The 15,815-nt window shown below is 37.5% G+C and overlaps 1 protein-coding gene across 2 annotated transcripts in view; it reads right to left on the bottom strand.

The window, feature by feature from the left end:
* Positions 1-1,046: 1,046 nt before the first annotated feature.
* LOC104365485 (SAM domain-containing protein SAMSN-1) overlaps positions 1,047-15,815 on the bottom strand; it is a 94,425-nt gene continuing 79,656 nt past the window's right edge. For both annotated transcript variants that reach the window (XM_009972287.3, XM_009972288.3), the window contains 4 exons: positions 14,799-14,950; positions 12,269-12,475; positions 11,095-11,245; positions 1,047-2,271 (listed from right to left, as the gene is read on the bottom strand). In XM_009972287.3, the coding sequence (XP_009970589.3) occupies positions 2,066-2,271; positions 11,095-11,245; positions 12,269-12,475; positions 14,799-14,950 (716 nt within the window). In that variant the 3' untranslated portion in view covers positions 1,047-2,065. The remainder of the gene's footprint in view (positions 2,272-11,094; positions 11,246-12,268; positions 12,476-14,798; positions 14,951-15,815) is intronic.

The following is a 15,815-nucleotide window of genomic DNA, read 5'->3' as shown; positions in this document are numbered from 1 at the left end:
ACTTGCAAACCTATGCAAATAAACATTTCTCAGAGTATTTATATCACAATATATCTCTGGTTTTTGTGGTTTTTACTCCTTGACCCAGCTAATTAGCTGTTTCTTGACAGTCTTAATCATATTTAAATTCACCTCAATATATTGGTATAGGTTGATCAATTTACAGATGTCTAGATAGAAGCAGCTTGAAGACTAAATTCCTCTGCTGCAAAAGCCAAAAGATAAGCCCCTCTTAGAGGAATTTGAGCTGACTTTAGTCCTCTAAAATGAGGAGATGATAGAAGCCAATCGAAATACACTATTTCAGATGTTATTAAAGTCAAATTAAGTCAGTACTGTGTGTCATGACACACTGCTGGTTAGAAAAGCATTAAGAAACAAATATAGATGCTTGATACAAATTCTCACATACCTCATCCCATCAACGGATTTTTCATCTCCACCATGCCTGGCAATATGGCATCATTGCTGCTAAATGATGGTGACTGTTGCCAACATAAAAAGTAAGTTAAAACCAGAAACAAATCTTAGCATCTCCCATTCCTGATTATTTTTCTAAACAGAGCTTATTTACAAAATCTTTGAAATCTAGTTAATGCAATTTTCTAAAACTTCCACTTTTATACTATAGCCTTCAAAGTAGATCTGTGTATTAGGAGTCTGACAGCAGTAGCCATCTGAGGGGTCATGAAAACTACAGAAAGCATTTCTGTTGGGGGGAAAAAAAAAAAAAGAGGGATAAAAACTTTCCATTTGTTCACAGCTTCTTCAGAAATACTCTTTTTGGAACTTTCCATTCTTCATCTCTTCTGAAGGTGATTTTCTTTTTAGGCTGTCAGCAATATGTGGAAACTTTTTAACATAAGTGCAAAATGCCTTAAATTATGAAAATTGTATGACTAATTAGTGAGTAAAAAGTTTCTGTATTAATTTGATACACAGATTATTATGCAAGATAAAAATATTCAGTGGAGTTGCCATTTACTGTGTTAGTCTTAGAACAGAGCAGTCTTTGAAATGTAATGACCACATTAAAAATCAGGTAGTTTTTAAAGGGCTCAAACACATGATTTTGTTTATTATTGAAGGAAGTACTCTCAAAGAAGACAGGCAGTTAAAATGAGTACGCCAGTGCAAAATATACTGGGAAATGACAATACAATCTCATATGAAAGACAATAGTGCAAAATAACCATATTAGATTCTGAGTTTTGTATACAAATACTCGATTAACAAACTTCACACCACTCACAAAAGGCAATAACTTCACAGAAAATTATCATAAAAGCATAGTATTGATACTGACTTTTTTTTTTTTTTTCTTGCATTCTCCGTATAATGCTTGGGAAGTATGAGAACAGGTGTGAAAATAACAGTACAGAAATTGCCAGTGCATAAGCCATTCAGATGGCTCCATTCTCTCAAAGATAATGAACATAGAGCTTGATTCAGGTTCACACTGCAGTTCTTTTGTACCTCCAGGATAAAGTGTAGGAGATGATAGTCTACTTTAGAGCCTGTTTTGGAGAAGAATGGTATGAAACAGCTTTAATATTAATGAGAATTAGCTTAGTACTTTTAAAAGTAGGATGTGAATGTAACCACTTTTTTATTATGATGAAAATACATTCTGTACAAATATCAGCAAAACACATCTGAAAATAGAGACAGGGTGATTAATCCATCTTTTTAAAATAAATACATATAATATTTACATTTTGGACAGTTCCAGAAATTAACATGTCCAGATTATGTACCACTACCTAAACCAATTCTCTATTGTTATAGAAAATGCATTTTCTGTACAAATATTTATAAATACATATGTATAAACTTCTTCAGTTAAATGTCTGTGGATTCAATGAAAAGAAAAAGCATGAGATATTCTTACTATTAGCTAACGTTTAGCTATCAAGTGTCCACATATTAAACAGTTTATAGCATTATACATCAGACAGAAGTAGATTTTCGGTGTTGAGAATATTTTGTGCTCCGCTTCTGTGCCATCATACTGGTAAATCTGATTGTATTTTCTGAAAATCTGCAGAAGAGCAGCAGGGCTGAATCAGTTTGACTCACTGATTGTTATTGACTGCACCATGTCAGACAGGGTTTCTCGATCTACTTCTTCTTTACCATTATCTGAATTTTCTGATGAGATGTAACAGCCAGAATCTCTTGGGCAGTCATTTAACTGTGATTTGTCAAAGCCATGGTGAGGGCTTAAGCTCTGTGTCTCCTGACCACCTTCACTTTTCTGCTGTTGTTCAACTAGAAAGAACAGAAAGAGAAAGAAAAAAATTGTCAAAATAAGTATCCTGGGAAAGAGCTAGAGATAGCAACATGACTGATCCTGAGGAACTGTAGAAACAGCGCTGGTAACGTACACGACTAGATCAATATCTTTTGTCTATCAGAAGCAGAAACCTCAGCATCAAAGAACTAAAAATATGATTCCATGAGTGTGACAACATCTAAGTTGATGTTGAGGTTGACTTTGATCCTGCAGTATGTCGCTCAAAGATGAGTGTCAGAGACCTTGGCCTCATTCTTTAGGCTGTCCACAGGTGCAACAGTCACTGTAAGTGGTCACCATGCCCGCAGTAGAGGTTTTCCCCACCCACATTCATGTATTCCAGAGCTCGCTCATGCAATTAATCATGCAGCCTACTGTGCCTTGTTTATAACACACAGCATTATAGATGTTGTCTCTTTTGAATGTAACCCCTGCTTTTTACCTACTCTGTGTACTGTGTAGTGATATATAACATGTGGGTCTTCAGAAGTGCTTAGCATAAAGATGTGGCAATCAGGTTTTCTAAAGCACTGGGCTTTTCAGTGGGAGTGGGTGGCTGATGGAAACTTCCTAAGCTTAGCTTGATGTCCAAAGGGTTATTTTCCAAAACACAGAAGCCTCAGAGAAAGATAAGATGCCTAACTCCTGCTGTATGGTTTTTGAACACTGTTCCAAAACTAAGTGGAAGCAAACTATCTTGCAAAATAACTTGTCCTTGTTTAGTTGCTGTATGACTAATCCGGTCAAACTTAAAAATTTGCAACTCGGTGAGAATATTGACAGATGTCTCAAAAAAACCTCAACAAGCTGCTGCCTTGCAGACAGGATATACCTGTATGTCATGAATCTAATGTATCTTGCGGTTAAAGTTTGTGTTCATATTTTCTGGCTGTGAAATACATGTTTATTCACAGTAAATTTCTTGAGCAAACAAGCTAAGAAATATAAAAAACTTTCCCTTTCTTACTTTTTTTTGTTGTTGTTATCGCCCTCCTGTAACAGTATTTTTACTTCAGGCTGTGGCTTGCTTTCCAAACAAAATATAAGGAACAAATCTCACAGGAAACAGATGGTTTTACCCCAGATTTTAGCCCTTCAGAAAAATGGTACCTTTTTGTTTTTGCAAAGAAAGCTCCCTTATCTCACTTGACTTGTTATTCCATGGTTAAACAGTTAGCTTAGAATCTTTAGATAGATTTAAGCTGTCTCAATTCAAGTCCGGGCAGAATGGAAGTCCTAATACATGAAGGATTTTATCCTCCATTAGAATCTAAATTTATCTCCCAGAATTATAAAATTTCTACAAGGAAAATCCATACTGACATTTGTTTCAGTTGTAAGTTATAAAATTTGGTAAGATGGGAAAGATTTTACATTTAGATTTTTTTTTAAATCTTGTGTTGTATAACAAAGAATAAATTAGAAATTAAAAATTGAAATGTTTCACTCTGAAAATACTGAAATAGAACAGCAGGAGAGTCAATACTTTGTTGTGTAATATTTCAACAATCTTATTTCACAAAGCATTTTGATACATTGAGAAACATTTTTAGGTCTTGGTGGAAGTCTTGTAGATTTGTTTGTACAGTTTAATTCTGTTTAATACTTTCTAACTTTCAATTGTATAATTAAGTTAATAAACTAATCTGATTTTTGAAGAAAACAATCCAAAATCTTAACTTAGTCATGTTTGCATTAAGCCTGAGGTTCTAGGCATAACCTGATATATTTAAGAAAAAAAAAAAAAAGATTACTTTAAATACTTTCCGAGGAATAGAAGTTCCACCTTGTTCCCAAATAAATGAATGGTTATTGCACTTGCGTTAAAGAGTACACCTTTCAGCAGATTTAATTGATACCTGTAACTGTTTGATCTCCTTCTCACCTTACAGAACATAGTTTGTCATGTCAAATGTTATCTCTCTTTGCAGGGAAAATATTTGATCACATAGGGTCCAATTGATTTCTGGCTTCAGTCAGGAAGGAATTACAAAAGGCATTACACCAGTGAAGGTATTACTGCTGCTATTAGTAGCACCAGATGTAGTTGAGCACAAAGAACAGCAGATGCCCCAGTAAAGCCTTGTCTAAACCGCGCCATTAGCTCCTCGCACCCATCCCACCGGCACCAAGACGACCCAGGCATCGGCCGCTGTGGGCTGGCAGAGCTTGGCCGGCGGCTGGGTGAAGTTGTCCTGCGTGGCCGCAGGCAGGGCTCCCCCGCCCTCCCCTTGTCAGCCTCCTTCTGCTTGCTGGTACTTCTGTCAGCTTCTCTGGCATCATCTGCTGCCCTAGCAAGCAGTGACCTAAAAAAGGTGCTAATCCTGTTTACATTTTCAAGGTCAAAGAGGAACCTCCATCCACTTTGTTTGGTTTACAGTGGAAAGAAGACCAAGTATCTAGTGGATTAAAAAGAAAATTCAGTTTCTGACAGTGCATCAATACCCTGTAACCAGTTGTGATAATCTGAGTAGTTCCTATGTGAAAAACAGATCCCAAATTATCTTCTAGTGATTTCTTTCCCTCATGTGTTTCAGGGAAAAAGGCAGAGGCAAGCCTGGAACTGAGATTTTTTAAAAAAATCTGAGTTTAGGTCAGTTAGGAGAATAAGAATTTTCTATTTAAGAAACATACAGAAATGTAAAACTTCTGTCTCGTTCTATAACACTTGAAAAATTTTTTACACAAAAACTGAAAACCAAAATTATTCAGGTGTTTGAGAGAGTAAAAATATTATAAGTTCTATTTTTCATCTTGAGTAGAAGCTGTTGAAGAACACCCCCCCATATTTAAGAAGAAAAGACTAAGAGCAAACTTTGGTAGTTTGTTTTGTTGTTTTTTTTTTTTTTTTTCTCTTTAAAGCAGCCTTAAATACCATACAGTAGCTACTAAACCACTTGAACAGGATGCTGAGTATTAGAGTATTATAAATATATGTAGCATACAGCTTTAGATGTTGCTTCACAAAAAAAGAAACTATGCTTTTTTTTTCCTTCTTAGCTTTTGACTCTTACATTCAGTTCTACTTAATTCCTTCCTCCAGCACGTACACATTCATGTTCCACATTAGTAAAGGTAAGTTTGCTGTCTTAATCTTCTAGACATCAGAAGAAAGATACAATGCACAGGAAACAGGAATTGATAAAATTAAACTGCTGTTAGATGTTGCAGAATAATCAGAAATAACTATCTTATCAACAAATGGAAGTCCTATCATTTTTCTACAGTAAAGCAGTTTCATATAAGATAAATAGCTTTCAGTCACTGTTGTCTATGATATGGCCAGAAGAGTCCAAGATACAGATCATTTTGACACATATATTCTAATAGGACTTTAGACGGTAGGATTATATTCAGACTTCTGAAAAAAATGTGAGGCCTTTAGCCTTGGTAGTAGATGTGTGATGCATACTTATCTTCCGCGCTATTTAGATCTTTGAAATGAATATTTGTTATTCAATGACATAGATGTGCACGACACATGCAGGGATAGATGTCTTTTTTCCTTCACCAGCTTTTTAATGAGTTTAAAGTCCTGATTAGGAAAGCACTTTAAGCTTAGCTTTAAGGCAATTCAGCTCAAGAATGTACAGAGGTCACGCTGACTCCTGTGCAGTTATGACAATTTAAGCCAGATGAGCGGCAGGAGTCTTGGAGTTTGTCTTGGAAGAAAAGAAGGTCATCCAGCAGCAGGCCATACTTCATGGGTGTGCCCTCTGAGAGTTTGCCTTCATGAGCTCTGCCCAGAAGAAGAACTGGGCTAGGAGCACGATGCTTTAGGCTGAGTCACTTGCGTGCCTTCCTGGAAGGCGCAGCAGTGACATACTGAGCAGCACCATGCAATAATTAAATACAACAGTGTGTCTTCAAGGCTGAAGTTAGACCTCCTAAGTACGTATGAGGGTCATATATCAACCTGTAGTGCCTGTACTAGTTAGACCACCTAAGTATTTAAAAGAAATGAAAACTCACGAAGCATCAAACTCAGAAAGGATCATTTTGAAGAAGTAAATGGTGATACTTCTCGAAAAAGAAGCAGAGAAACCTGAAGTGGTTCTGTACACACATGCAATACTCTCAGGACTCAAAGGAGTAAGCCTTTTGTGGATATTTACAGACATGAAACTTTAAAAATTGCACTTACTGAAGCCAGTGGCATGGCTTTTCTGGGAGGGATACTGAACTGATGTGAGAGGAGAGTTTATAGTGAAAACAGAAATGAGAAGCTTCTTTTATCTCTAAAATCTGGAAGCAAACATATATGCCTGAAAAAAGGTGAAATATACTAATGCTCATTCAAGGATGAGTTTCTTTGGGAAATATGGAAATATTATGTTCAGATCAATGAGTTGTACCACAGTACAGGATAGGAGATTGTCTTTGAGCACTATTTGACCTTGACATGGTAATGTGTAATCCCATGTACTTAAAGGGACTACCCAGTGTAAAATGGTACTCTTGATGCTGGGTCCTCACAAACGGAATGCAACTGAGAACTGAAAGTGGTGCCCTCAGCTATCTATGATCTCGCTGTCCAAGTACAATAAATGAGAAGCAAACATTACCTGGTACTGGTAGTGAGGTTGAGAGTATGATCTGGCACTTAAATATGAAAAGTAATCTAAGAAAGTGGATTTGGGAAGATAAGCATAAAATATCCCCCAAACTGAACATATGCAACTTTTTTTTTTTTTCTTTTTCCTATAAAATGAACTGTATGCACATATCCAATGAAGTCTAATTCTTCTTTAACTCAGAATAGCTTCAGACTAATGTAACCCACTGGACATCAGGAATAAACCTCTTGACTTACATCATCTAAGGGAGAAGAAAATCAAGGCTATTTTGCACACACAAAAACGTTTGTCCTGGGAAGCGGTCAAGAAGAAAGTTCCAAACTTCTTTTATTACTTTATTCATTAACCATCCAGTAACTGCTTCACTTTAAAAATAGCATCCTACAAAAGCACAGACATCCATCTCCTGTCTAGAAGCCATCTGGGAGAAGAATGGAAAGCTATTAAGAAATCCTTTATGAAAAAGAGCCTTTTTTTTTCCTCCCCAGCCATGAATTCATGGAAACCAATTATTTTGTCCCAAATATATAGGTCTGATCAACTTATAGAAAATCTAAAAAGAGATCTAGGAAGGGGGGGAAGGTCCTGAGGAGCTTACAGGACCTTGCAGTTCTAGGATAGCCTTCCTACATGAAGTACTTGAAGATGGTGAATTTGGGCCTAGACTCCCAGGAAATGTAGACGGAATATACTGCAGTACCAGGAAGCAAAATCTGCTTTAAAAACCCCATTATGTGGTAGCATTTGCTAAATAAAATTTACTTTTTAATTCCTGGAATAAGAAGGGTACATTTTTTCCTTTCAAATTCATTCAGGTCTAAATCAAATATAAGATGAAAAAGTTCTCACTGCCAGACATCCTACATTTTGGACTGCTTTAAGAAGCATATAATGTGGAAACTATTTCTGCAGGTATTTTGGTTAGAAAACTCAGTAACTGTTTATTCTGCAACATGAATTATGTAGTCACAAGTATGCAGCATGAAGGAATCACTTAGTATAACATGCAATAAATTTCAAGAAAAAGCCAAGGAAAGAAAAAGAAATAAAAACTCCTGTAAAAACATCTGGACATTTCACAATATCAGATATCACATTAAAGAAATATTAAATCTTGTTTTATTACATTTATAGTAGAATCTAGTAAAATGAGACTATGTTCCAGCATACTTGGATGTTCTGAATAATGGCAGAGTCACAAAAACTCAGAAACCCTTGCATTTCAAGTCTGGACCATATCTGAGACTCCATCTATTAATCAGACCTATGCTTTATGGAAGCACAAATGTAATGCAAAGACATGGAAGTCTTCCAAGCTTTGTGAGAAAGATGGGCTTAGAACAGTAAGTATGGTATATATTTTCACACAAAGCTTATAAAACAAGTGAACTTTTACCTGGAAGAGTGCTGAACTTCTATCTAGAATACTCTTGACCAGTAAACAGATTACCTTGTAGCTGTGGGTAATCATGCTGCTCACTTCTAAGCAATGCAGAGAATCAATTTTAATTAAAAAATCATTTATGCTGGACTGAGTCATGCCCATTGAGGAAAAAAAAATATTGACCTAGGAAAGTTCAGTTCAGATGCAGAATTCACTTTCACAGTAGCACCTAGCTTTTTCAACCCAATTTTCCAATTGGATTGACAGAAGGACAAAGAAGTCAAATGATTTGGATGAAGTCAGACTCACTCTGAGCTTATCCTCAAGATCATCTTGACTCCCCATGTTTCGTTATAACGACTTAACAGATAGTTTCTATCAATTTTAGTCCTCAGTATCATCCTTTTTAGAGCAGGTTGTTAAATTCTGTTCTGTCCCTACCAGTCACGTGATGAAAGCTATGGACCTTTGACAACCAGTCAAGGCAAAGATTTGATTAATTCCTGATTCAGGACAGTATCCCAAACCAGGAAGTATTTATGCATGGCTTACCTTAAAATAGACATAAGTCTTATGAAACTAAACTAGATTTAAATGAACGCTCGTAGCTGACATGGTATATAAAGATGTCTTGGTTCTGGTCCCTGTGAGTATTCATAAATTCTGGGAATATTGTTCTATTTAATTTGAATACAAGGAAGATTGGCTATAACTCTCTAACACATATGAGAGGAAATATTAATGTAATCTCTTGATCTAAGATTACAGTGTCATCACTGATTTTGAAGCATAGGCCACTTTGTAAGATTTAATACTATTATTTCCAGAACCATTGCAAGAATTTGAACTATTAGACTACCCAAAAGATAACATCAGGGACACTGTTTTGCCTGGAGAACTGATTTAATCCCGTGCTGCCAATTAGGAAGTTCCTTATGTGGATAATTAAGGTAAATTTATTATTTTTCACTGTATGGGACATGTAGGGACCTTGTTAGGTTTGGTCCTTGCACAGGTATGTGTAGAATATTAAGTGTTTAGACACCTTAAGAAAAAGAAAAACTTGGTGTCATCTTCTAAAAAGGTTAGGTGTCAAGGCTGCTTGCTATGCTTTTTATTATACAGGGAATATAAATAGTAAACCATATCCTCACTATTCCAGCATAGTTTGACGATCACATGGTCTATTAAAAACCATTGGGTTTTGGTTTTTTTCACATTGATGCCAAACTGAAAAATGACAATCTAGCATTTTTTTTTTTTTTTTTTTTTTTGGATGTTAAATATTGATATAGAAAAATGTACACAATAAAAGGTGCAGAAAGCACAGCAAGGCTAGTTACCATGAAGTATACACAAATATACCTATACTCGCTTTAAGGGAAAACTACTTCTATATAGACAGCCCTTCAAGAGTCCTGTTCTAGCCTGTCATCTCACAAAGCTGTAGACTACTGAACCCGGTGGTCAAAGAAAACCCTTCTAATGCATTTCCAATGTGTTCACAAGAACCTTACCTTACCCTGGAACCTGACTAAGAGCAGGAAAGACTGCACATACAAATAGGCTCACAAAAAAGCCCAAACATACAGTAAAAAGCAAGGTCATCAAAGACTCAGAAATGGAGATTAGTGAACATCTGCAGGGAAAGCTGAATGAATGAGGTAGCCAAAGACATGCTTAGAAACCCAGAGAAATTTATGTGCTGAAGCACATAGGTTACATATGTACGTGCAGGTATGTGCCCTACATGTGTATATGTGCTGGAGTGAGAACTAAAAAGTTACCTACCTACCTACTGAGGAGATAAAAAGCGGACACCTGATGAGAACTGATACTAAAATATTCCAGGAAGGCATTGCTTTTCCAGGTTTCCTTTTTTTTTTCTTTCCTATGCTGCTCAATTGCAAGTGCACATTTGATGAAATGACTGCTCAGCATAGGGGTGAGTATGCGCAAATATTAACGAAGAAGAAAACATCTGTTTTGGCCGAGTGTCTAATTAAGTAGATGCTTAGCTGTAGTTTCTAGGAATTTGACATAAATTATTTTAAATTAGAAGTCAGGCTAGAAATATCATTAAAATGTCATGGGAACAGTGTTTTCTGTTCTGTGTCCTAGATTTTCCACTCCCACTAAAAGGAACAAGTGAAGAAAATATAGTGATGATTAGTACACATACATATACAAATATGCTATCATCAGCTTTCGGAAGCTCACGAGAAACTTGAGTCAGATTAATTTTGAGAAAAGAGTACAAATTAGCTATTAGTATATGTTTGGATTTTGGTTTGGTTTGGTTTGTTTTTTTAAAATAAAGTTCCTACAGAAGAAACTGATTTGGATAAGGATTTAAATGTGGGATGAAGTGAGGGAAGGAAAAACTACATTATTCTGCAGAATGTTGTTTAAAAAAATTTAAAAGAAGATTCTCTACTGTAGCTATTTTTGTTATGATACTAGCACAGTTCGGAATGTTTTATTTTTTGCTCTTGCACAGACCTTGTGACTTTTGGGAAGTCACTTAAACTCTCTGGGGGTTGGGTCCCCAACCATAAATAGGGTTGTTCTTAAGCAATAGTTGCTACCAATCTCTAGTGTAGAACCTATAAATAAGGAATTTTAAATCATTCATATGTTACTAGTATAATAATCATATACGTATCTAGAAGAGATGCACAGTGTGCTATCTGAACAAATAAGAAGACCATCTGACTCCATGTTTCATGTTTAAAAGAAAAATTATGTATTAGTTCAGTGTGAGAATCACTATTTCTTTAAATGTGTTTCTTCAGTTAAAACCTGCACATGACTCTTAACAAAGCTTAAACACTTACTGTCATAGTCCTGTAGATTTTCAATTGCTGATAACAATCTTGCCCTGTCTTCTGGGTTTGAAATATTTAATTCAATCAGGTGGCTCTCCTGTAGATCTTTTAAGTCCTCTAGAGTTTCATAGCCATTTAGCAAGAGAGTTGAGGCATATTCCTGCAAAAAGAAACAAGCAAATCTTCACATGTAAACAAGCACTATGTTTAGTAGAGGAATAGGCACAATTTCTTTTTTACTTTTCTGTCAGGTTGAAACGGGCTTCGTTCTCCAGTCTGGTTGACCTGCCTTTGGCATAAAACCAGAGCTGGAGAGCAAGAGAGGGCAGAGGCGGAGATGCCTGGGGGTCCTCCTGGCCATCCCAGCATCTGTGCCAGAGTTGTCCAAGAGTCTGGCAGCAAATTGGACCAGGACAGAGCTCTGCCAGAAATCATTTAATCTGCTGAGTGTCTGGACTTTTGTGGGTTACCACATGAGTGCCTCCCATGCTGGGTCCAGGAGGGTTTCTGAGGTAGGGTGTGCTCTGCCTTTACACAGAAGGAGCCCCTCAGTGCAAGAGAGGGTGAGAAGCTGAGGGAGCCCTCAGCTGTGCTGTGTCACACATGGTCCCCCTTGAGCTGTTTGTCGATGCAGTATGAAACCGCATACTCCAGGGAAAGGAGTGTTTGCATCAGCACCAAAGCCATAACCGTTATTAAAAATGTTACCTGTAAATCATGACCTAATTATGCTTTGTCTCTTAGTCAAGAGCTAGGGTTGCAGAAGGAGAGGTGCAACATGAGCATAGTGCAAAAAGAGTATCGCTCCCTAAAGATCACAAGAAATTAGAAACCCAGATTCTGAATGTTGGCACTGGAGTCAGGCTGCAGTCATGTCCCTGAAGTGTCCACAGTCACAGCCCTCCTACGCTTAGGCACACAACTGCAGTCAGTTTACGGTGACTTGACAAGTCACCACCGTACCTCTTTGCATGGAGTCTCTTAGCCTAACCAAATGATGTGGTAAAATGCAGTTCTATAAGCCAGTTACATCAGATAAAAGACAGACACAAAGCTGCTTTGCTTTGCTGACATCAAAACTGCTGAAACGTGCCTTTCTGTTTCTGCATTTGACTGTAAATGATATCCAAATCCAAGCACACAGAAACTGTTTCAAACACAGCTGGGAAACACATTGGCTGACCTGCAGGTGGACACAGTCCAGGAGCTCTTGCAACGTTTTAGGCTTGGTCCTTTTGCTTCCCCTGTGTGGCTTTATCTTTTTGGGTGCAGATTCCTCTTCCAATACAATATCCACATAAATGAACTTGAAGTTTCCTACTTTGTTGTTCAGCATGCCTGTCCATATGCCCATGGGGGTTTTACAGATGATATCTATAATGTCTCCTTTCTAGAACAATAAAAAAAAGCACACCACTGCTTACACATTTGGTTTCTTATATGTAGCTTTTCCTCTGTTGACCAAACCCAGCACAGACAGCACAGAATCTTAACTAGTCAATGTGAAATAACTTTTTTAAAATTTCCTAGATTTCGCTTCTTTGCTTTTATAAAATCCCAGCAAAATAATTACAGAAAATTGAGTTAGTCCTTATCTCCAAAACTTTGCAAAAGAGAGGTGAGAGTAACCAGCCCCTCTCACTATTTTTGTGCTCCATTTGGTCCCTAAAAAGGGCTAGGGTTACATCAGCAATCAACTTTTTCCATGGATAGTGGTCATAGCTTTGGCAAAAAGCAAGGGAGCACTGTGAGGTTATTCTCCAAATATTTGCCAAACCATTTACACGATAATCTTATTATCCAGCATCTCAAGGGGCTTCAAAAACTGATAGCTGATCTATGTGAAAGGTGGACTCTTACCCATTTTACAGCTAGAAACACTGGCTACATTTCTCAAAGGCAATAAAGAACATTTAACTCTCTTGATATTTTCCTGTCTGTCCTTCCCAAAGGACTGACAAATTTTTCCACTGTTATTAATACAATTGACTGAGAAAATAGTGGAAGGTGCCTTAGCAGACAGATCTAAAGGCTTCAGCTCTCCACACCTGTACATTCACTCACAAATGTGAGTGCAAAAAAGTGACAACACAGCTACTTTAAGAGGGCTTTTTAGTAAAGGTGTTCACAGCTATTCTGTGGGAACCAAGGTCTCAGCTCAGTGAAACAGTCACTCTGAGTAATTCTCGTAGTAAAAAAAGCTTCCTTGTAAGTCATACCCCCCTACACAACTTGCTCCCATGACCTCAGAATGAGTCCTCTCTTCTGGACAGGTACCACAGAACTTATAAAAATGCTGAAAAGTCTTTAAAGAGCTACCAAATAAATCCCCACGTACACACTTCATTTGGCATTCTGCTACAAAGTTAAAAACCAAACTCAATTTGTTAAAATACCTGATAATAACTCCAAGACTTTAGAATCTTTTCAGGTCTGGTCAAGAAAGCAAGTAAAGTGGTCACCTTAGTTTTGGTACAAACCCAAGTATGCAATTGAATGTGTTCCAGTGACCTGGTTTTACTAGAATATGGATTTCAGAGCTATGAGCATGTTTGAAATGGAAACTAAACAAACATTTGTTTAAAGCTCTATAAGCACACATATTATTCTACACACTCACAGAAGCTCAGGAATTTCAGATGTGGATGCAGATCAGGATTAGGCAGTGGCTCTGAGCCAAACTGCAGATACACTTTGAATTCAGATTCAGAGTACTGAATTTTTTTGAGATAAATTTAGGGGATTTCAACCCTAAGTATTAGTTTATAATTCTAAATTCACCACCCCAGTAACTAAAAAAGGAGCCTGTGTAAGCCAGCAACCTTTTGCCATTCTGTGACCAGTTAAACTATTTTGAAAGAAATGACCTAGGTGTGGGTGGAAGTGGAGAGAAAGTGGTGAAGACTGCAAGTGCTGGCAGAGCAATGACTGTAGTGTAGGCCAGGAAGGAGGAGAGAGAGACTTCAGTGAGATACAAATGAAGAATTTGACAAAAAGAAGAGGTTGTGAAGAAGAAGAAAAGATGCTGGAGTGTGAATATAATCTGGATATGAACATGATTACAAGGAGGGAAAAAGAAAGAAGTCCAGATTACAGACATGAGTAGGCTGAAGGATGATGATATTGAATGTATCTGTGCATGGAAGGAGAAGGAAAGAGCTGGTATTTTTCAGTAATGTTCAACTGGGCCTACGTGTGGAGCTTTTTCTCACTCACACAGCCTGGACACCTCTGCCATGTTGTCAGTGCCAGAGAAAATCCATAGTTCAAAGGTATGCTTGAAGAAAAACTCAATGGAAAGTTAAGCTGTTTTCACTAAAGACAACGGGTGCCACTGAGCTTTTGATATACCCTAGTTGTGACTGAAAAAGCTGGGGGGGCAACTTGGCATCCCATGAAACTCAAGTTTTTCTTACTCCAGGCCTAGTGTGTGGGAAGCAACAGGTATTTTACTCTGAGGAAATCTGTAGTATCCCATGAGGATACTACAATGAGGTATCTACCTAGAGTCTATGACTTTAGCAGCAGTTGGCTTTGCAGCATTGTCTGAACTAAGTCCTTATAGTAGCATTGCAAAAACAGATTGGCCTTCCTTTTAGAATGTTACACATGCTTAACAGTTAAAAATGCATTAGTAAACGTATTCTTCACGTGTAAGAAATGCCCCCCTGGTACTCTTACTGGAAAAGAAGAAATCATTCTGATTGTCTTACCTTGATTTTCAGGGAATCGGTGTCATAAGGACTTGGTGTGAAGTCAGTGTGAACTTTGGCTCGACCGCAGAAGGGCCCGTTGTAAGGGACTTCATCATCAAACCGCAGGCTGTCCCTGTTGCTTGTTCCATCTGAGCAGCTGGTCACCCCACCTAAAAGAAAGTCAAGTTGAGAGATCTCCTGCACCAAATGCCCAGACATGCAATTCTGCACAGCAGACAAGAGGAAAGTGTTCAAAAGCACAGAATTAGAGGAAGAGTGTACTCTGTGTGGTTTTGACACATTCCAGGAAAAATTCATTCAATAAAAAGCGTACTACAAGAGACCAAAGAAAATAGGTAGGAGATCTTTCACTAACATCTTCCCTACAATAATGCTTTTCAGATGATGATACTAATAGACTACACATTTTACTTACAGAGTTTTTGAAATATTACCTCTGCAGATTAATAAAATGTACTCTAAAAGTGCAATTTAGGGAATTAATTCTGCTGAACTTCTCCTGTTTATTCAGAGAAATGAAAACAAGTACTGTAGAAGTTATTTTATTTCATTACAGTGCTAGCTGAAACATCAAAGGAGCCTGCATTGCAGAGGGAAATTTTAATCTTATCAACATTTCTGCCTGTCATTTTGTCCAAGTTGAGCAATAAAATATCGGCAGAGTAATTCAAGCAAATTTGAGCAAGCTCTGCAATATCCCATCCAAATACATTTTTAGATAAGAGCAGCAGTGTGTTGGAAGTAAACTCCCATATAAAATTTTCACAAATCACATCATAGAAAATGATCATAAAAATGGTTTTGTTTGAGGTGATTGCTTAAGTGCTCAGCTCCATTTCAGGGCTAGATTAAATACTAAGTGCAAACGGTCAGGACTGCAGCTTGACTCCCCACTTAGGGCTCACACGGTGCCTGCAGTGATGGCCCACCAACATCATCATGGACAGCTGTGGCTTTCTGCCCAGAAAATGTCCACAGCAGAGCAAAGGATAGAGAGGTGGAATCAAACACCGC

This window comes from Tyto alba, unplaced genomic scaffold, assembly GCF_018691265.1.
Source record: "Tyto alba isolate M040663 unplaced genomic scaffold, T.alba_DEE_v4.0 Super-Scaffold_14, whole genome shotgun sequence".
In the NCBI taxonomy this organism is placed as follows: Eukaryota; Metazoa; Chordata; class Aves; order Strigiformes; family Tytonidae; genus Tyto; species Tyto alba.
This window is presented reverse-complemented; position numbering and strand designations above follow the sequence as displayed.